Source organism: Grampus griseus (assembly GCF_964374135.1).
Source record: "Grampus griseus genome assembly, chromosome: 7".
NCBI classification, from domain to species: Eukaryota; Metazoa; Chordata; class Mammalia; order Artiodactyla; family Delphinidae; genus Grampus; species Grampus griseus.
In genome coordinates this window covers 18153466-18175014 of record NC_139001.1, presented here as the reverse complement: position 1 = coordinate 18175014, position 21549 = coordinate 18153466, and the positions used below count along the sequence as shown (strand labels likewise).

Below are 21549 nucleotides of genomic sequence, written 5' to 3'. Positions count from 1 at the left end.
AGCTCCAGCTCTTTCACACAGATGTCAAAAAAAGTCCCTCCATGGCGGACATACTCTCCTTTAATTGAAAAAGGAGTGTTCACGTTGGACGAGCCTTTTTCTTACTAACAGAAAATTCCTTTTCTCTAAACTCTGCTTCCCCACCCAGTCTGCAAACAAGGAGTCAGATTTTCCTCACTGGCTCGGAGGAGCACCGCCGAGCCCAGCGGGCGTCTCAGGACGTGCGGAGCCCACAGCTGGGTGCGGTCGACGGAGGCCCAACTTGCAGCAGTGGTCTGGGCTCAAGCAGCTGCCGCCGCAGAAGCCCCGCCCTCGACAGAACCAGCGGGCACCGCCCCCCATCCGACACGTTCGCACGACTTAGGGCGTGGTTTCCGGCAGCGGAGGCCTGCTTTACGGCCGTCCCTCCCGCGCGCCTTTCTTCCGGGGCGGGACTTCCTGCCCATTATTGATAGGCGCCGGGCTGCAGAGCTGGTGGCAGGATTATACAGAAAGCTCAGTCTGGCTGGCCAGACCTCATGCTCCTTGAAAGGGCACCAAGGAGGAGCTCTTACTCGCCCTCTTTTTTGTTTGTTTTTCTCTCGGCGAGGCCTCGGTTTGCGCGGACGTCTTGGCCTTTTGGCACTACTACCCACCTGAAGCTCTTCCGCTTCCTCTTTGTTCAGGCTCCGCCCCCAGCGTCCTGTGGCCATGACTACCGCCCCGCGGGACTCCCTGGTGTGGAAGCTCGCTGGGCTGCTGCGTGAGTCCGGTGGGTAGACTTCTGGTTGGGCTGGGGCGAGATGGGGTACTTCCTACCTTCCAGAGACACGCCCCGTAAGAGTCGTGAGGTTACAGCTGTTTAGGGTTCCGAGGGTTTGGGTGTCGAAGAATTCATTTCTTTACTTCTCTGGGGTTTGTTCGTTCTGTTGTTCTTTGTCTTTGACAGTCTAGACCTTAGCCATCCTTCGAGGCCAAACTCCAGTGCCACTTCCTTCATGCGTTCTCTGATACTCTCAGAGGGAAGTGATGGTTACTTGGCCGTAAGCCCCTCGAGACCAAGGACTGGTCATAATCCTCGTTCTGTGGCAAAGCACTAAGTTTAGCATAATTAAAAGCACGAGATTTGAAGTCAGACCCACCTGGGTTGGAATCCCAAGTCTTTCAAACTTGACCAAATTGTTTAAGTTTTCTGAGCCTTACTTTTCCTCACCAGCAGAACGACATAATGATTGTACTTATCTTAAAGGTTGCTATGGGGATTAATTTTAATTCACATAAAGCATTTAGAACAACGATTGCATATATAGTAAGTGCTCAAAATTGGTAGTAATTATTATAATTTCTTTCCTCGGAGCCTGGGCACAGTGGAGCCATAGTCGTTGTTCAGTAATGGATGGCATTAGTTGTGGTAGAACAAGTCCTGGCTTTGAAATCAGATGGACAACTTCCTACCAGCTGTATGATCTCAATCGAGATTCTTCTTTTAAGTCCAATTTCCTTATTTGTAAGAGAGTGTTAGCAGTGCTTCTTAGGAGATTCTGATGACATTTAAATGAAGTAACATATGTCTGGCACATATTACTCAACGTTAGCTGCCTTCCATCACTCTGCACTCCTATTGATGGTATCTGTGGAATCTCTATAGCATTTTTACTTTCTGGCTTGTAGTATTAACTGTGCACATGTCTTATCTCTGCTTGTAGACTGGGAGGCTCTTTGAGGGTGGGGAGAATCCTTGAACCTTGTCTGTATCTCCTCAGTGTTTAGTACATAGAAAATCCTTCATACAAGGTTGTAGGATTTGATAATTCAGCAGAAATCTGACTTGGTTCCAGGGGTTAGGGCTGATGGTGTGTGTGTGTGCGCGTGCACGCGTGCATGTGCAGGGACACAAGTGACTAAAGAGGTAGCAGGAGGGAGAGTGTGGCAGTGATGGAATAGATTTGTATCTTGATTGTAGTGGTGGTTACGGGAATCTACATGTAGCAAAATAGCATAGATCTATATATACACATTGTACCAATGCCAATTTCCTGGTTTTGATATTGTACTCCATATGAAATATAACCATTGGGGATTAAATTTTAAAGGTATGAGGGACCTGTCTGTACTATTTCTGCAAAATCCTTCTAGTCAATCCTTATTTTTTCAAAAAACTTTAAAAAAATTCCCTTCGCCTACCTTGTAGTTGTACTTTTTTAGTTGCAGTAATGAATACCAAAGATGCCCTCAAGGATGAGAGTCTCATTGGAGAAAGCAGTTTTAACATGGAGAGCAATAACAATACCTTAGTGCTGTAGAGTGGTTATTTCCATGACATGCATTTTAGTGTTGTTTGAAAGTTTCTGTAAGTGTGCATGTTACTTTTGCAATCAGAAAAAAAATACAGACAAAGCAATCAACTTTAATGTAAAATGAGTGATTATGGGAAAAAGTTCAGCAGTGTTGTGTGTTGAGAAAGCTTCCGGGAGAGAAGGTACGTCTCAAGCTGGGCAGAGTGGAAGGGGGTGTGTCAGAAAATGAGGAAGCTGGGAACCAAGTCGACTGTATTTCCAGCACTGTGAGTAGGCCCGGCTCTTTTGAGCAGAAGGTGAAGGAATATTTAGAAAAGTTGGAGTCTTGTAGCGAAGCAGTCTGCTATATCAGGCTGAAAAGTTAGGAGTTTCTGAAGGTAGAGGGGAGCCGTTGAAGACTTTTGAGCAAGAAAGAGGTAAAAATTTGATCCTGTAGTGGAGGATCGACAGTACGGGTTGGAGTGGGTGTATGCTGGGGTCACAAGTCTTAGAATAAAAGGGAAGAGCCTTTTCTTATGTGCTCCTCCTGTCTGCCCCTCTCCCTGCAGGGGATGCAGTCCTGTCTGGCCGTAGCACCCTGAGCCTGCTCACTGCCGCACTGCAGCAGCTGAACCACGTATTTGAGCTGCACCTGGGGCCATGGGGCCCTGGCCAGACAGGCTTTGTGGCTCTGCCTTCCCACCCTGCCGACTCTCCCGTCATCCTCCAGCTTCAGTTCCTCTTCGACGTGCTGCAGAAAACACTTTCACTCAAGGTTCTGGGGTGGGAATGGGGTAGGATATACAAAAAGCCCAAAAGAGCAGTGGAGGCGGGGCTGGGGGTACGGCCTAAGTGCACGAAGTCTGCAGGGCCCGGATTCAGATGAGGTGAGAGCTGTGCTTGGCCGTGCTAGGGAAGAGAGGCCAAGGAAACGGACATGTGCTGGACCTCAGTGACCTGAGTGTTTTTTTTTTGTTTTTTTTTAAGCTGGTCCATGTCCCAGGTCTTGGCCTCCCAGGGCCCATCAAAATCTTTCCATTCAAGTCCCTTCGGCAGCTGGAGGTATGGGGTGTTGGGGGATGTCGGTGCACAAAACCCAGCATGAGCAGCCATTTGGGGCAGAGAAAGAGATGTGGCCTCTTTTGGTGGGGTGTCGGGGGCAGACCTGAGTGTGCTGGTTGCTCTGCAGTGCTGTGCCACCCACTCTCATCCACTTAATGCTGCCCTGAACCATAGGTGGCTTCGTCATCTTTTCCTGCCTCCCTGTTGGGAGGCGGGGATGAGACCTCTGTCTTCTGTGAAGTTCAGTCTTCCTCCCTCCCTCCCTTCCCTTGCCCCAGCTCCGAGGTGTCCCCCTCCACTGCCTCCATGGCCTCCGTGCCATCTATTCCCAGCTGGAGACCCTGATTTGCAGCAGGAGCCTCCAGGCATTAGAGGTGAGGAGGGTGAGGGGTGAACGTGGATGCCTTGTCCTGAGAGATGTGGAGGACCAAGCTCTGGGGTTCCCCCTTCTCTGCAGCCTTCCCTGCCTCCTGCCTCCCACCTCCCTCTGGACCCAGTGTCCTTGCTTCTTCTGCTGTGTTCCTGCAGCACTCTGTGCCTGTCCGTATGTTTACAGTCACACCTAGCATATTGTATGCAATATCCTCATGTCTGCCTCCCTGCTCTGCCCACGGTGAACTCCTTGGGGACAGGGCCCTGGGCTTTCTTTAAGTCTTCATCTCCAGACTGAGTTCAGTGTATAAAGAGTGAATGAACGGCCGGCTGATAGAGCGTGGTCTTGGCATGGTAGGGAGGGGAGAGTGGAGGTAACAGCGCCTGCCTGCCTGCGCAGGAGCTCCTTTCAGCCTGCGGTGGGGACCTCTGCTCCGCCCTGCCCTGGCTGGCTCTGCTCTCTGCCGACTTCAGCTACAACACTCTGACTGCCTTGGACAGCTCCCTGGTGAGTGAGCCTCAGAAGGGGCTTTGGGGAGCTGGGGAACGACAGGGATGGGTCCTTAGGGAGGAGGGCCAGTTGGCTGCCTGGGGGCGTCCCATTTTCCACTTCCTTTCCCCATCCTCCCTCAGCGTCTCTTGTCAGCTCTGCGCTTCTTGAACCTGAGCCACAATCAGGTCCAGGACTGTGAGGGTTTCCTGATGGTGAGTAGGAACAGCCTGGCTGGCCCCAGCCACTGGGGCCTCTGATTGTTCCGCTCTGACCCTCTCTCCTGGACTCCTTTTGCTCCCACCTTGCCCTTGCCCTCGCCCCCAGGCCCCTAACCCCCTTGGAGCCACATTCTGGGAGGTGATACTGTTTGGAGGCACAGATTCCAGCATAAGACAAAGCAGTGTTCAAATCTCAACTCCTATCCCTGTGTGATTTGGGACAAATTAGTTAGTCTCTCAATTTTTTTATCTGTAAAGTGCACATCCTAGGAGTATCTACTTTTATTGTATTAAAATGATTGTGAACGGTATCTGATGTTACTTAGCCCAGTGCCTAGCTCAGAAAAGGGTAGCTTTCGTGGTGAGGATGAAGGACACTTCTCCCATGTCTCCCTGTTAGATAAAGCTGGATACTAGTTAAAATGGTAATAAACTATTTGTGATATTTGATTAGTAGTAAAACTATTTTAATCAGTAATAAGCTATTCAGCGTGAACTGAACTCAAGTTTGATTTGTGCATCGGTGGGCGTTCTCAGCGGAGAGTGAGCTAGTGGAAAGGGGGACGATGGGGGCCTTGAGCAGATTCTCTCCTTGACCAAACTCTAGACGAGTTCCTCTGAAGTCAGGGAAGTGGAAATTTACAAAAAGCAGGAAACGGGCATTGGTCTGTGTGAAACCTGTCTGGTCTGCTAACTGGCACTTTTCGAAGTCCCATGGAGGCTGGGAGACCTGGGCCCTATCTTCAGGCGTTGGCTGGAGCAAACTAAGTCCTTCTGGCAGCCTTGAGTTTTTCTGGGCAGCAGTGTAAGGGGACTGGAGTTGTCATTCTGGAGCTATCGGAAACTGGTAGATTTGTGCAAGCCTTAATGTGGAGGGAGGTGGGGGGGATGAAATCATTTGTGCTGACAGTCTTTATAGGCCAAGGTTGAGGCCTAGTTGAGAAGAGGGTTCAGAGGAGCCTGACTAGAGTTTGGTCAAGGAGAGAATCTTCCTCACCCCCACCCGCTCCCAGGACTTGTCTGAGCTCTGCCATCTGGACATCTCCTATAACCATCTGCGTCTGGTGCCGAGAATGGGACCCTCGGGGGCTGCTCTGGGGACCCTGATACTACGAGGCAATGAGCTCCAGAGCCTGCACGGTGAGTGGGGGAGATGGGGCGGCCAGGCTGTAGGGGAGGACAGGGCAGACGTGGAGGGGAACGGCGGCAGTGTGAGACTCAGGGCAGCCTGGGACCCGTGTGCCCCCAGAGCCTCTCATGCGGCCTTCGGGCAGGTCTGAGGTGCCCAGGCTGGCCTTTCTGCTGTGCCCCCCACCCCCTCCACTCTTGCTCACCCGCATGCCCCTCCTCCCCTCTCACCCCTGCCCCAGGCCTGGAGCAGCTGCGGAACCTGCGGCACCTGGATGTGGCCTACAACCTGCTGGAAAGACACAGGGAGCTGTCGCCACTGTGGCTGCTGGCTGAGCTCCGCAAGGTGAGGACCGAGGAGCTAGCTTTGCGCCCCTCCTTCCTTCCCTCCCTCGCCCCCACGCTGAGCCGCTCAGCATCCCTCCTCACACGGGGGTGCCCGAGGCCTGCCTCAGCCTCCTCTTCCTGTCCCCAGCTCTGCCTGGAGGGGAACCCTTTGTGGTTCCACCCTGAGCACCGAGCGGCCACCGCCCGGTGCTTGTCGCCCCGTGCCAGGGACGCTGCTGCTGGGGTGAGTGGTCTTCCCGCGTCTGCTCTGCCTTCCCTTTCCTGCCCAGGCCTCCCCAGCCCCTGCACCCTCTTGCCTTTCCACCCCCATCCCTAGGCTAGGGACCAAGGCCTCGGACCCCCTGCCTATCATGCTGTTCCCCCTTGCCGACCCTGCTGGTGCTTACAGGGCTAGGAGGACCCCCAGCCCTGGCTTGGGGCTCCCCAGGGCGTGTGCTCCCCACCGACACTACCCTCCCCTTTTATCTTCACTCAGTTCCTTCTTGATGGGAAGGCCTTGTCACTGACTGATTTTCAGGTTCGTGTGGTGGGAATGATGGCGGGATCGACTTGGGAGGATGTGAAGGGAGGGCACTGGCTGAGGAAAATAGAGGGCTGTGCAGGAGGGGGCTGCCTGCTCAGCTGCAAGCGGGTCCCGTCTCTCAGCGAGCTCGGGCGGGACAGAGGTGCTCCCTGGCTCCGACCTCTTTCTCCTTCCTGTTGCCCCACGCCAGACCTCCCCATCCTCAGGCCTTGGCCCCATGGCCCCACCTCTGCCCCGGCCGGTGGGGAGTACCACAGAAACCTCCGGCGGCGCTGACTTGAGTGACAGCCCCTCGTCGGGGGGCGTTGTGGTCCAGCCCCCGGTTCGTAAGGTTAAGGTAAACGGTGTCCTAGGCTGCCTCGTGCCCGGGGTTGGGTGCCTCAATGGCGGCTCTGGTTAGCCAATGCACTGGGAGTAAGTAAGGGCTTATCCTTGCCTGTGGGTGTGTATCTTGGGCAGGTTGGGTGTCAGGCCCCTGGCTTTCATAGAATGTGGTCCCTCTACCCAACCTCAGAGCCGAGTCCGTGTGAGGCGGGCGAGTATCTCGGAACCCAGTGATACGGACCCGGAGCCCCGGACTCTGGACCCCTCCCCGGCTGGTGAGTTAGCCCCTCGCCAGCCCCCCGCCCCCGTCCAGCGCGCTCCAGTCTCTGGCTGGGAGGACTTTTAGTTTTGGTGGAGTGGAGCATCGTGAGGGGCCTCGTCGTCCTTCCTCTTTCCTTTTAGTCTGGGGAAGAGAGAAGAGACTGCTCCTGGGCAGCACTTATCAAAGGGTTTTTCAAAGAACACTGTTTTTGTTGGATGTCAGAGGTCAGGTGATGAAAGGATTCCGTGGCCCGATCAGTCTGGGAAAAGCTGTGTTAAACGAGAGTTAAGTAGTTTCTTCAGGATGCCTTAGGACCTTAAATGTGCTGCTCGGTCTGTCCAGTCTCCCAAAGCAGCAGGTGCTGCGTGCTTCTGAGTCGCACGTGACCACGGTGTCCCACAGAAGGCGCTTTGGGCCGTGCTCCTTCTGACCTGGCTCTCCCCCTGCCGTCGCAGCCCCTTTTCCTTCACCCTGAGGGGCACGCTCAGAAGAGGCCGGGGCCGCCGGGGACTGTGGCGGTCTGGGCTCGCTAAACTGCTCTCCCCCGCCTGCCCAGGGTGGTTTGTGCAGCAGCATCGGGAACTGGAGCTCATGAACAGCTTCCGGGACCGCTTTGGCCGTGACTGGCTGCAGTACAGGAATCACCTGCAGGCCTCCGGGACCCCTGCCCTAGGCACCCTGCGTCCGGGCACCCCGAGCCCAGAGACTGTATGCAGCCCTCCGCCCCCTGAGACGGAGTCTGCACAGGAAGAGGCAGAGGAGGTCGGGGTGGAGCCAGAGCCGCAGGAGGAAGAGGAGGGAGGGGAAGAGGAAGAGGAGGAGGAGGAGGGGCAGGAGCCACGCGGAGTGGAGGGTGAGTGCGCGGTGGGCGTGGAGGCTGGGGCCAGTGGTGGGGCGCGTCTGGGAGTTAGGAGACCCCAGGTGCGGGGTGGCTGACCCCTTGGGAATGGACGGCCACCCCACGGGGGGCAGAGTCTTGGCTGCCTGTCTCTCCTTACAGGGTCCCTCTCTTGGTCTCTCCTCAGTGGAGCTCTGCCACCCCATGTTGGTGTGTCCCCTGGAGGGGCCCGAGGGCTTGCGGGGCAGGGAATGCTTTCTCTGGGTCACTGCTGGCCACCTGTTTGAGGTGGAGCTCCAAGCAGCTCGAACCCTGGAACGGCTTGAGCTCCAGAGTCTCGAGGCAGCTGAGATAGAGGCTGAGACCCAGACCCAGAGCGAGCCGGTGCCCGAGGTGAGCGACGGGAGCCGGGCTTCTGGAAGCGGTGCTGGGCTTCTATGGGAGCCGGCTCTGACAGCATGGCGTCGGGCGCCAGGCACTGGGCGGCGTGCTTCCCACACTCTCTCTGAGCTTAGAGCCTCGGAGGGGCGCTGAGCGGGGCAAGGTGGGCCCCAGGCGGCCTGGGAGGCTGGGCTGAGGAGCAGAGCTTCTGGGCTGGAGCATGGCGGTCAGCAAAAGCATTTTGACGGAGTCCAGAGCTTTGTTTTCCTCCACGCTCTCAGTATAACCCTCATCCCTCCGACCCCCTCTTCCTGCGCAGGGCTCAGATCCACGCCCTGGGGGCCCCGTCCTCGTTCTCCACTTCTCCTACATCTGCCCCGAGCGGCAGTTGCGTCGCTATGTGGTGCTGGAGCCAGATGCCCAGGCCGCTGTCCAGGTGACGGGGCCTGGCGTGGGGCCCAGGAGGCTGCGGGAAGTTGGAAGCCCGAGGGCTGGGGTCCTGCTCACGGCGCTGTTTGGCCTGCCCTGTTTCAGGAGCTGCTGGCTGTGTTGACCCCAGCAGCCACCTTGGGGAAGCATCAGCTTGGGGAGGCGAGGGACCCTCCCGGCGGCAGACTCCAGTGTCTGCGCTGTGGCCACGAGTTCAAGCCAGAGGAGCCCAGGTCGGGACTGGACGGTGAGGAAGGCTGGAGGCCTCTGTTCCGGAAGACAGGTACCAGCCCTGCCCTTGACCTCCCTACCCACGCGCCTCCTGCTGCTTCAGGGAAAATGGTTTTGAGGTGGGAGTGGGCAGGGGGAGCCCTAGGGCAGAAAGGAGCGGGGACCAACTTTTCTGCCTGGAGGAAAAATTAAAACCAAAAAAAGAAAGAAAAGAAATTACATCCTTTTTCCCCCTTTAAAGTCAGGAAATACTGTCTCTGTAACTGCTTAAACATACCCATTAATTTTTCATAACTTGGAGCCTTTCCCTCCTTCTTTTGACTAATATGTCAGAAACTACATAAAACCTCCTGAGCCCCCACTGCAGTGCTGGGTTGTCTTGCCGCTGGGTAGGATGCTGTGGGAGTTGGCTTAGACTGTCCTTCCCTGACTGACCTTGTGAGCTACTTGATACCCAGTAGTGCCTCGTGGCATCTCTTCACATCCTGTTCTCTAAGACGAGAGGTTTTTCCATTATAGACCAGTCAAAGCCATGTCTTTGAAGACACTGAAGAAGAAAGAAATATGTTTGGTAACACCTGCGTTGAAATGTATGATTTTTTTTTTTTTTTTTTTTTTTTGCGGTACGCGGGCCTCTCACTGCCGTGGCCTCTCCCGCTGCGGAGCACAGGCTCAGCGGCCATGGCTCACAGGCGCAGTCTGCTCCGCGGCATGCGGGATCCTCCCGGACCGGGGCACGAACCCGTGTTCCCTGCATCGGCAGGCGGACTGTCAACCACTGCGCCACCAGGGAAGCCCTCAGGAGAGTTTTGATACAACGTCAAAGGGTCTAGCACGTTCCCAGTGCGTTGTAGCTGCTCAAAGAATGTTTCCTTTCTCATCGCTGATCTGTGTCCTGGAATCTTTACCCGATTCCATTCCCTCGTCCTGACCACCTTCTAAGATAGATACCATCATCATCCCTGTCTCACAGATGAGGCACCAGGCACAGAACGCTTAGGTGGCTTGTCAGAGTTGCTTAGATGACAGCCTTCAAGTAATGGAGCCTGGAATCGGACCCTTATCTGTTGATTTGGGGCTTTCAGACATCAAGTGTATGCCCAGCCCAAGGCTGTGAGAGGGACCCAGAGCAAGGCCTGGCTGAGTTTGGCCCTCTCTGAGACAACCTGAGATGAGAAGGCAGGGTGTGTTGAGGTTGTGGGCCGAGGCTCCGGGCTTGCTCATCCCTCACTGGGGCGGGGAGCGATTGGTCAGCAGCCGCTCCTGCAGAGGGCATCAGGTGGGTTGGGTGTGCCTGGAGCTAGCATGTGAAGCTGGAGATGGGGGAGTGGGGAGGGAGTGCTGTGAGCACAGCAAGGGGGTGTGGTGCTGTGTGTGTGATTCACGGGACTGTGCCCATCCTCCCTCCAGAATCGCCTGCTGTGTGTCCAAACTGTGGCAGTGATCACGTGGTTCTCCTGTCCCCTGGAACCCCCAGTGGGAAACAGAGGCAGGGAGAGCAATCGCCGGCCCCCTCGCAGTCTCCGAGCCCCGTCCATGGCCCTCCTGGCCACAGTGCGTACGGCACCAGGGCCGGCAGTGCCCCATCTCAGGCACCGGCCTCCCGTGACTGCCACAGTTGGAGCCTCAGCCCCCGTGAGTCTAGGCGAACAGAGACGGGGATGTTCGGGGGAGGGGCACTGGAGCCAGGGTGGCCGGTGCAGGCTGACGGCCCACTGCTTGCCGCCAGCCCCTGAGCGCCGTGGCCTCCGCTCTGTGGACCACCGACTCCGGCTCTTCCTGGACGTTGAGGTGTTCACCGATGCCCAAGAGGAGTTCCAGTGCTGCCTCAAGGTCTGTGCCAGCCTGGCTCTGCCCTGTGGCCCCAACTGACCAGGGTTTCCGCCTGTTTCCACCACAGCAAAGTGTGTCCAGGCGGTTGTGCTGGAGCCTCCAGGTCTGGCTTCTGGTTTAAACTCCGGCAGCTGCTCTCAGTGTGGCTGTGAATATGTTTCTTGGTATTTGAGTCTCCGTTGTCTCCCCTCTACCACGGGGAGGATACTGCCTACCTCACGGGGTGTGGAGCACACGTGAGAGCCGATGTCTGCAGGCTGCCTGGTGCAGCCCCTGGCGCTTAGTAAATGGGGTCTCCAGCCGTTATTGTATATCCCCCACGCCATCAGACCCTCTCTGTGGAGCTCTGAGCCCTGCAGGACACTAAGGATCTAGAGTACATGGGTCTCGCCCTCCATCTTCTCCTCTGGTGTGAGGAGCAGTCAGTCATGACGCGGTGTGAAGGTGCTGGAATCAGACTCAGGCCGTAGAGGGGCATCTGACCCAGCCTGTGTGGGCCAGGGAAGCGTCCCCTTCCTGTGGTGGTGGCTAAACGAAGTCTTGAAGGATGAGTTACAGAGGAGGGAGGAAAAGAATGTTCTAGGACAAGGAAGCAGCAAATGCATGGAGACCTGAGAGAGTAGCTAGTGGGGAGAACTGGCTGTGATTGGGACAGCCACAGGGTGGGGGTCCTGAGAGGAGTCTGAACAGGCAGGCAGGGGTCATGCAGGAGCATTGTCTTGTGTCGGCCACGGAGTTTGGACTTGACCCTGAGTCTTGCGGGAGCCACTGCAGGCCTTGGAAGCAGGGGAGCGGCAATTGGTTTTTTGTTTGGGCACAGTTGTTCTGTCAGAGGGTGGATTGGAGGGGGCGAGATGACAGGCAGGGAGACCTGCTGAGAGCCTGCCGTGGGTCTGAGTGCAGGCGGGGCTGTGGGATAGAGAGCAAGGCTGATGGAGAGCCTGGGATGGACGCGCAGGGTCACCGGTAGCTCGGCCCTCAGCCTGGCAGCCGCCTCTCTAGTTCTCTCTGTTTCACATCAACTTACTCTTCCCCTTAGGTGCCAGTGGTGTTGGCAGGGCACCCTGGGGAGTTTCTGTGTCTCGCGGTTGTGTCTGATCATAGGCTCTACGTGTTGAAGGTGACAGGGGAGATCCGGTGAGTGAGCGGGGCCATGGCCAGGGAGGGGTCCGTCCGGGGCCCCCATGCTCTCACTCATTCCTGCCGCTCTGCCCTCACTGTCTCCACAGCGGGCCTCCGGCTGGCTGGCTGCAGCCGACCCTGGCCATTCCCCTGCAGGATCTGAGTAGCATAGAGCTGGGCCTGGCAGGACAGAGCCTGCGGCTGGAGTGGGCGGCCGGGGCAGGTGGCTGTGTCCTGCTGCCCCGAGATGCCAGGCACTGCCGGGCCTTCCTGGAGGAGCTTACGGGTGAGAGAGGGAAGGGGGAGGAGGGAGGGTGGGGTGGGGGCCGAGGGCCACAGCGCCAGCTCTGGTGCCCGCAGCGGAGACAGCCAGGTAACGGGACCCATCCCTCTTGGAAGTTCCGCAGTGCAGAGGATGGGAAGGTGTTGAGAGGTTGGGATGGAGTCTTTGAGGGATCCCTGTCCCTGGCTGGCTCTGTCCAGATGTCTTGCAGTCTCTGCCCCCGACCCGGAGGAGCAGCGTCAGCGCCACGGAGGAGGAGGTGACCCCGAAGCATCGGCTCTGGTGAGTCGATAAGGAGGCTGAGGCCAGGCTGAGGCCCAGACGCTGCTCGTGGAGCACAGGCCCTCTCTCCACAAGCCCCTGGTCGGGCCCTGAGCGCCCATGCCTCCTGACCCGGGCCTGGCCTTCTCCCCACTCTACCCCGTCGTGGTACTTCCCATCCCCTGGCTGACTACTCCTTCCTGGGCCTGCCACCTTCTCCCCAGGCCGTTGCTAGAGACAGACCCTTCCTTGGAGCCTCTCCGGTTCTTCTATCTTCGGGCATTCCTGGTTGAAGGTGAGGCCACTGCCCCGGCCCCCCAGCCCCCCAGCGCCTCTCCGTGCCTTTGTAGCAATTCTCAGTGCTGGGATGTGGACTTCCCACCCAAATAACAGCCTTGGTGTTCCCTGCCCCTCTGGGAGGGGCCAGGAGGTGCCCTGGGGCGTCCGTGGCTCAGAGACCTTTGCTTCTGGGCCCAGATCGTCTGGGTCTGCTCCACCTCTTCCTTGTGGTGAAGACGAGAGCTGGTCCTTTCCGACGGGGAGGTGGGGTGGTCAGGCAGGTCCCCTTCGTCTTGGGCCTCAGCGGTCTTGGAGGCTGGAGAGCCCTGGCGTTTGGGAAAGGGGGGGCCTTGGCCCCCAGAGGCACAGGCCGCGTTGTGGCTGCCTCAGTGTGGTCATTCCTCTTCTGAGCAGCGCTGGGACGCTGCCCGGGGGGTCTGGGCTCTTCCATGGCCTTTTCCTCCAGGCCTCACCCTGCCTCTTTCCCTCCAGGGCCTTCTACCTGCCCTGTGTCCCTGTTGCTGACTCTGTCCACCCTGTACCTGTTAGAGGAGGACCCTATAGGGTCCCAGGCAGAGGCCCCTCTTCCAGCGGCATCGGGCGAAGCCTCTGAGAAGGCCCCACCCCCCGGGCCAGGTCCTTCAGTGCGTGTCAGGGAGCAGCAGGCACTCAGCAGCCTGAGCTCCGTGCGGCTGTATCGCGTGGCCCCAGAGCACCTGCGGCTGGTCTTCTACGACGAGGTGTGGGAGCGTGTGAGAGGGACAGGGGCAGTGTGTGTGCGTGTGTGTGTGTGTGTGTGTGTGTGTGTGTGTGTGTGTGTGTGTGTGCGTGTGTGTGTGTGTGTGTCGGGCTGTATGGAACTTACCACGGGCAGTCAAGGTAGGGGGGAACACAGAGGATTAGGGTGCAGGGAACCGGGAGGCTGTCACGGGGGGGGTCGGACAGTAGGGAGGGAGGCAGTTGTAGGCAGCAGAAACACCCTGGACTTGAAGCCCAGCCTTGTGTCAGCTGGGAGGCCCTCCGGAAGCACCCGGCTACTTGGAGTTCGTGTCTGCTGGGGCCCGTGTGCCAGCCGTGTAATCTTTCAGCTTCCACGCGAGGAGGTACTACGATTATTAGTCCAGTGACAGTTGAGGACACTGAGGCTTGGGGATGTTAACCAACCTGCCCAGGTCACAAGTGGCAGAGCCAGGACTGAAGCCCAGGCAGTTCCTTGGAATTGACTCCAGACCTGATGATATTCTGGAAACAGGGAGGATTAAAGAAACCAGGTGGTAAATGCGAAAGCCCTTTTGGGGCCTTCAGTCAAGGCTGGTTGGGTTCTGTTTAAAAAACTCAGAGTCAGGATCTTTTATGGGGAGTGACACAGGCTTGGGGATGAGAAGAGGCCATGAACCAGGGAGGGGCAGTGGGTCCTCCTGAGGCCTTCCCTGCCTCCCCTGCTCTGGTGTGGCCCTTGTGAGTCTCACCTCACTACCGGTTGTCTGCCAGGTGTCCCGGCTGGAGAGCTTTTGGGCACTCCATGTTGTGTGTCCGGAGCAGCTGACGGCCCTGCTGGCCTGGATCCGGGAGCCCTGGGAGGAGTTGTTTTCCATCGGACTTCGAACTGTGACCCAAGAGGCTCTAGATCTTGGCCAGTGAGGCTGCCATGCTGGTCCCACCCCCGGCCTCAGGAGCCACGGCTACAGATGTTCTCTCTCCAGACTCTGGCTGCGGACTTCTCTGGCCTTTGGGCACTGGTCAGCAAGGCCCCAAATGACCCAAAACTCAGGGGCAGGGTGAGAGGACTGGTCCAGCCTCCAGATGACCTGGCCCGAGGGAACGGGCTGAGTGGTCAGAAGGAGTGTTTCTCCTGCACTTTTTCTCAGGTATCAATAAAGTTGTTTCCATTCCGGATGCCATGGGTGCAGTTGGATGTGTCACTCGTGAGGCCTGCTGTTCCCCTACTACTTCTAACAGAAACTGCCCCGCCCATGGCTCTTCCCCAACGGACAGGCCAAGCAGCCTGTTTGAACTGTGAGACCCCATCTTCCAACCCTGCTTTTTGCCCCCTCTGATGGGATCCAGTAGGACTCCTACCTATGGGCACCAGTCCTCAGCCAGCAGCACCTGTCATGAGGCCTGGTGTGGAAATCACTGCCTAACAAAGAGCTGGGACACTCACATTGTCACTCTCCTGAGTTTCAGCTGGGAACTAACGAGACTCTCAGGCCATTGGCAGTGGGAGCTGAATACGAGTGCGACTGGGGAGCGGGTTCGTGGAGCCGGGCTGTGGAGGGAGGGCAGCCACCTGGTGGTTTCCGTTCCTGCCTTCTTGTCAGTACTGCCTCACTCAGCCCAGGGGCCTGGTTGGGTTGACCCCACTCCTCTCCCTGTGTCTCTGTGGCTGTGGTGATCGGTTCAGGAATTCCCCTGTGGCCCAGCTTGGCCTCTACCAAGGCCCAGTCCTGGCCTTTTGCTGGAGCAGCCGAGAAAGACGCAAGTTTCCCCCAGGAGGGCTGAGAGGACGAGCCTGCAGCTGCTGGCCCTGAGGGGAGGTGGAACCATGCCGAGACAGGGAGGCAGAGCTGAGAGGTGGGGCAAGCAAGGCCAAGTCTGGGTGGTGTCCGTGGAGTCCTTGGGTCCAGAGTGACCGCAGGCAGATAGCCCTGGAATTTTAGGTTATGTGAGCCAAAGGGGAGCCCCTCCTTTTTTCTGTTCGGCTTAAGCTAATTTGAGCCGAATATGAGCCGCTGAAGGGTCCGAACTACATACACCCCTATTCTGACTTGACCCAGCCTGAGTAGGGATCTGTTTCCTGCACCCAAGAATGAACACAAGGGGAGTAGTGGCTCCCACACGTTCGTGTAGAGAGGTCCTGGTAAAAGGGCTTGGGAAGGGAGCGTGGGGATTCCCGCGGAGCCCCAGAGCCTGGCTCTGGTTGAGTGTGTGTGTGGTTTTGAGAACTAATGGGTGGGCCTTATTTTGGGAGCAGGTACGTGCCAGGCACTGAGTTCAGTGTTGACAGTCTGCTCCACGCAGGGGTCCTGGGAGGTGGTGGCATCTTGTTACAGGTGAGGAAACTGAGGCCTAGAGGAGGTGGATGATTTGCCCAAGATCTCGTCAGTAAGGAGACCTGATGAGTCCAGGCTAATATAACTTCAAACCTGCGCTGTCAGCAAACCACTGGGCGCACTGCCTGCCCCTTCACTGCAGTGCGTGGGCCCCTGTGCCAGCCCCGCTTAGAGCGGGATCACTGCGCACTTTATCCTGCGCTGGGGCTCTCTGAATAACCGTACACTTGTCTAGGACGGGGAGGCCCAGATGCACCATATTTGAAGTTTTTCTTTCCTCCAGAGTGTGGTGAGATGTTAGGAGAAGTATTAATTCATGGGTGGTTTTCACCCCTCCCAGCTGACTGGAGAGAACAAGATGCTGGGTCTTGCAGTTTTAAGTGAAAGGGCTAAGCTGTAAGAAGAGATGTGAAAGGGACCTTAACTAGATAAGAGGTCTGGAGCGGGAGAGGGGAGGGTTTTTAGAGAAGAGCATTAGAGGCAGTGTCGGTGCAGCTCCCCTGACGTTGGGGGGCTCTCAGGGCGGCGGGCCCTGTGCCTTGCTCCCTGTTTGGAATTAGGAAGGACAGTGACCTGTCAGATGCTCCCCAGGCCACCGGGGCAGATGGAGATATGGCAGTTGGGAAGGACCTGGAAGAATAGGGCTGGTGAATAAAAGCAAAAATAAATAAATGAGACCTAATTAAACTTAAAAGCTTTTGCACAGCAAAGGGAACCATAAACAAAATGAAAAGACAACTCTCAGAATGGGAGAAAATACTTGCAAACGAAGCAACCAACAAGGGATTAATCTCCAAAATATACAAACGGCTCATGCAGCTCAATATCAAAAAACAAACAACCCAATCCAAAAATGGGCAGAAAATCTAAATAGACATTTCTCCAAAGACATACAGTTGGCCAAAAAGCACATGAAAAGATGCTCAACGTCACTAGTTATTAGAGAAATGCAAATCAGAACTACAATGAGGGGCTTCCCTGGTGGCGCAGTGGTTGAGAGTCCGCCTGCCGATGCAGGGGACAGGGGTTCGTGCCCCGGTCCGGGAAGATCCCACGTGCTGCGGAGCTGCTGGGCCCGTGAGCCATGGCCGCTGAGCCTGCGCGTCCGGAGCCTGTGCTCCGCAATGGGAGAGGCCACAGCGAGAGGCCCGCGTACAGCAAAAAAAAAAAAAAAAAAACTACAATGAGGTATCACCTCACACTAGTCAGAATGGCCATCATCAAAAAAATCTACAAACAACAAATGCTGGAGAGGGTGTGGAGAAAAGGGAACCCTCCTACACTGTTGGTGGGAATGTAAATTGGTACAGCCACTATGGAGAACAGTATAGAGGGTCCTTAAAAAACTAAAAGTAGCACTAACATATGATCCAGTAATCCGTCTCCTGGGCATATATCCAGAGAAGACCATGATTCGAAAAGATACAGGCACCCCAATGTTCACTGCAGCTCTATTTACAATAGCCAGGACATGGAAGCAACCTAAATGTCCATCAACAGATGAATGGATAAAGAAGATGTGGAACATATATACAGTGGAATATTACTCAGCCATAAAAAAGAACGAAATAATGCTATTTGCAGCAACATGGATGGACCTAGAGATTGTCATACTGAGTGAAGTAAGTCAGAGGAAGACAAATATCCTACCACTTTAATGTGGAATCTAAAAAAATGGTACAAATGAACTTATTTACAAAACAAATAAAGTCACAGGTGTAGAAAACAAACTTATGATTACCGGGGGGAAAGGGGTGGGGGGGATAAATTGGGCGATTGGGATTGACATATACACACTACTATATGTAAAATAGATAACTAATAAGGACCTTTTGTATAACACAGGGAACTCTACTCAATACTCTGTAATGGCCTATATGGGAAAAGGATCTAAAAAAGAGTGGATATATGTACATGTATCACGGATTCACTTTGCTGTACAGCAGAAAGTAACACAACACTGTAAATCAGCTATACTCCAATAAAAAGTAAAAAAAAAAAAACTGAGCAAGATCAAAAAAAAAAAATGAATAGGGCTGGTGACATTTGCTCAGACTTCTCTTGACTGGAGAAGGGAGGTGGCCCAGAAGATCCTGCAGGCCTGCAGTGGGACCTGGAGATCAGCTGAGAGAGTGCTGCAGGGGTCACTTCAGGAGAGCGGGATAGGCCTGGCCCCCATGTGGGGAAGTGACCAAGTTAGACTTGAATTGATTGAGTTTAAATCACTGATTGGGCTGAGTTTATCAGAATGTTACCAGGCTGACTTTTCTGTCGGTTAGAAATGGGGACTCATCACGAAGATAAAGTTGAGTTTTAGAGGAAAAAGTTCTAGTTTTTTGCACACCTGAATTTGGGAGACCACTATGTTTCTGGAATTCCTATCTGTTACCTTTGGAAAGGTCAACACTGAGTGTTTGGAAGGTGTGGCCCTAGAGGGCAAGGGAAGTGGTTCTTTCACAGTGGTCTAGAGGGTGACTCCCTACCCCTGACTAGAGGCATTCAACTTAGGGTTCCCCAGGGAGGGATGTGTTCTGATAACTTAGGCCTCACTGTAAAGCTTTGTTTGGGGGAAGTCCAAGGCGGGGGGTGGCTCCTGGGACTGGGGGGCGGGGAGAAGACTTAAATCCTCCTGGGATCTTGTTCCACCCTTGACCCAGCCAGCCCTCTGCAAACCCTGGGCCCCGGCAGGATGGAACCGTGTGGGAAAGAATCAGTGCCACTGGAGGACAGTTAGCCTCAGGCCCTCCTCATGAAGGACTGAAAGTCCCATATCGAGGTCCCTGGATTCCAGGGAGGGAAAAGAACGGCTGGGCCCCAGCGGGGGAGAAGGCGTTAGGGTGTTTAGGGCCACTCTGAGCAGCTGTGCCTTTCCTGACCTCCATGTGGGTCGGCTTTGTTCTTCTCCTGAAGCATGTGCATTACATACTCATTCATAAACCCAGGGAATGGATGCATTTATTCATTCCTTCACTCCACAGAGATTAATAGGACACAGGCTCTATCGCAGAGTCCATTAGAGCATATGTCAGGGCCAAAGGTGTTCCCCAGTGGCTCATAAACTACTCCCTCGAAACAACTACATTCTCTGGGCCAGGACTGCAGGGAGGATGTGGTGGGGCCAGTATTTGAGGCTCCGTTAGAGATTTATAGAGGAACACCCCTAAATACTGATGAAGGTAACAACCTAACAGCTGTGGCTTAGTGAGCCCTTACTGTGTTCCATGCATTGTTCAAAGCATCTGATCTTCTCAAGTGTTTCTCCTGTTCCTCTGGTTGTAAGATACAGAGCCAATAAGCTGAAGAAAAGAACCCTGAGTGTATAGACATGACCCAGACCTGGAAGGCTGGCGCTGAGGCCCCAGAGACAGGTTTTTCCTGTCTCTTGGAGCCAGGTGGTTTCTCTCTCCCATCCCCAGCAGGGCCCAGGTCTGATCTGGCCGGAGAATGGGGAGGAAATTGTGTGAATCTTGGAACTGGCCAGTTGGGAAAAGCTGGCTGGGGTGGAGGTTCTCTCAGCGACAAGCCTCCTTCTGCAGGGGTGGAGGGGCCCAGAAAGGATGGTGCAGAGTTTCAGGAAATAAGTTCACCTACTTCTGTTCTGTGCGGAGCTGGCCTGAATTTTTAATTGAAGCAAATTAAAACTTCCCAAAAATATTAGTCCACTTTCTTGGCAGTGTGCACACCCCCCTTCCCCATCAGTGATTTTGCACCATCTGCAAACAGAGGCTGTGCTGGTCCTGACAAAAGCCTTCCCCAGCCTCTGGCCCAGAGCTACCTTTCATGGAAGCCGGGCCCGTCAACAAGCACATTCCCAGAAGCCCCATCAGGTCATGGTCCGGATGGAGCAGAATAATCTCCAGTCATTTTAGGGTCATCTGAAAAGCCGTGTGAGGCTGGGGGACTTGAAAGAGGAGCTTCTTCCATTTCCTTGTGCTTAAAATCTCTGGGCACATCTTTGTTTTCTGTAACAATTCAACGAAGTCCTCTGCGCCCTTTGTCCTGAGGACGCTCTTTGTTTGGTGAGCCAGAGGACAGAGGTGCTGGTGTTGCCTGCCGAGGTCATTACCACTCCTGGGAGCGTCTGACCTTTAGCTCTGCACCCCACCTGGAGGAGTTGCCGGGACGCACCCCACCTGGAGGAGTTGCCGGGACACACCTCCTCCTCAGACCCTGCTACATTCTGAGAAACTGGGGCTGCTTTGCCACTGACACTTGTGCACAGACGTCAGTCTGCAGGACTTGCCTTACACACCCTGGACTGACACCGGAGATCGATTTGTCCGCTCAGTCTGGCCTTTCCCCTCCAACGAGTGCCTATCGATTGCCTGTCTGGCCTTGGGCTTGCTGGCAGTGGAGGCCCAAGGCAGTGGAGGGAAAGGATTCACTCCCTGAAATTGCACATAACAACATATGTAGAAATAAGGTGGGAGGGGATAAAATATACATTCCTGTGTGCTCCTATTTGTGTAAATAAATTCTGGAGGGAATAAACAGATATCTGTGGTAGGGGATGAAGATGAGAACGAGGCAGAAGGGGGAGAGGGGTGGAATTGACTTTTATGTTTTATTTACTTTTTAGCTGAAAAGTATTTTAAAAAACTCTCAATGTGTTATGATTCAAAAATTATATTAAAAATTTATATGAAGCCCTGGGGGGCGGTCAGTGGCCCAACTGAGTGGTGTAAGCTTTGATTCCTAAGACTTTGGAAGAGGGGAACAGCTCAGCTTGAAGACCCATCCCTCTTTCTCAATGCGAGAGGGTCCATCTTTGCTGATGAATCATTTCATGAGGGGTGAGGGGTGACATCCTTCTCTGTTGCCAAGATGCTGCGGTAGCTTCTAAGAAGACCCCGCCCAGATTGGTTAGCTGTGGCTGGAATTTCACGCGCCGTTCTGTGTGGCTGCTTTGCCCATCTCTGGGTGCATGCAGCATTTTGCATCCACCTAATCAAGAGTCAGTGTGTGTGATGGTCATATGGGAAAAGGCACAGGGGATTTAGACCCAAAAGATCCGGGATTATGGTTTAGTTTTGCATCTCACTATTTAACCACAAGCAAGCAACTTGCCCTTGCTGCTCTGTGGCTCCTTCATCTACAGTGAGGAGAGGAGACTAATCAATATCTTATCCAGGTCACCAAACTGTTGAGTGCAGTGATGTACATGGAAGCACTATGTGAATCATAAAGCAGGAAATAAATGCTGTTTTTAAAAACCCTGCCTGGGGGCTTCTGTGGTGGCGCAGTTGTTGAGAGTCCGCCTGCCGATGCAGGGGACATGTGTTCGTGCCCCGGTCCGGGAAGATCCCACATACCGCGGAGCGGCTGGGCCCGTGAGCCATGGCCGCTGAGCCCGCGCGTCCGGAGCCTGTGCTCCGCAACGGGAGAGGCCACAACAGCGAGAGGCCCGCGTACCGCAAAAAAAGAAAAAAACAAAAAAACGAAAAAACCCTGCCTGTTTGTTATTACAACCTGCTATGTTGCCTAGAAATGCCCTTTGTAAGCGGAGAGGGAAAGCCTGCATCTTCCTGCCTGTGTGTTTATGAGTGGCTATTTCTCCAGTGTGCTTCAGAGGGAACCTCAGACACTGCTGGGGACGTAAGCAGACCATGGCATGCTTTCTTCTCGGCCCATCCTCAGTCATTTGATCGTCTTGGACTCAGTGACTTCTACGCCCTCCACAAAAACATTCTTCAGTTTATTAGTTACTATAACTACTTGTGTACTCGCCTTCTATGCCACAGACATTACCGAGCTCCTAAAGTGTGCCAGGCTCTCTGTGAGAGGAGGGGGTGGGATATGAGGATGAACCAGACATGCTCTGGCTCTCAAGGAGGTGGAGGGAGTCCGTGGAGGG

At 54.9% G+C, this 21549-nt stretch overlaps 1 protein-coding gene across 1 annotated transcript; it reads left to right on the top strand.

Moving 5' to 3' along the window:
- The first annotated feature begins 642 nt into the window (after positions 1-642).
- On the top strand, positions 643-14506 carry STK11IP (serine/threonine kinase 11 interacting protein). Its single transcript, XM_082657839.1, has 24 exons — positions 643-751; positions 2825-3030; positions 3243-3317; positions 3596-3691; positions 4090-4197; positions 4323-4394; positions 5414-5540; positions 5771-5874; positions 6004-6099; positions 6352-6393; positions 6590-6736; positions 6914-6998; positions 7542-7838; positions 8011-8216; positions 8524-8640; positions 8739-8916; positions 10275-10499; positions 10594-10697; positions 11737-11834; positions 11927-12105; positions 12303-12384; positions 12588-12658; positions 13135-13382; positions 14134-14506. The coding sequence occupies exons 1-24, from the start codon at positions 691-693 to the stop codon at positions 14281-14283; spliced, it is 3174 nt and encodes a 1057-aa protein (XP_082513965.1). The 5' UTR covers positions 643-690; the 3' UTR covers positions 14284-14506.
- Positions 14507-21549: the final 7043 nt, after the last annotated feature.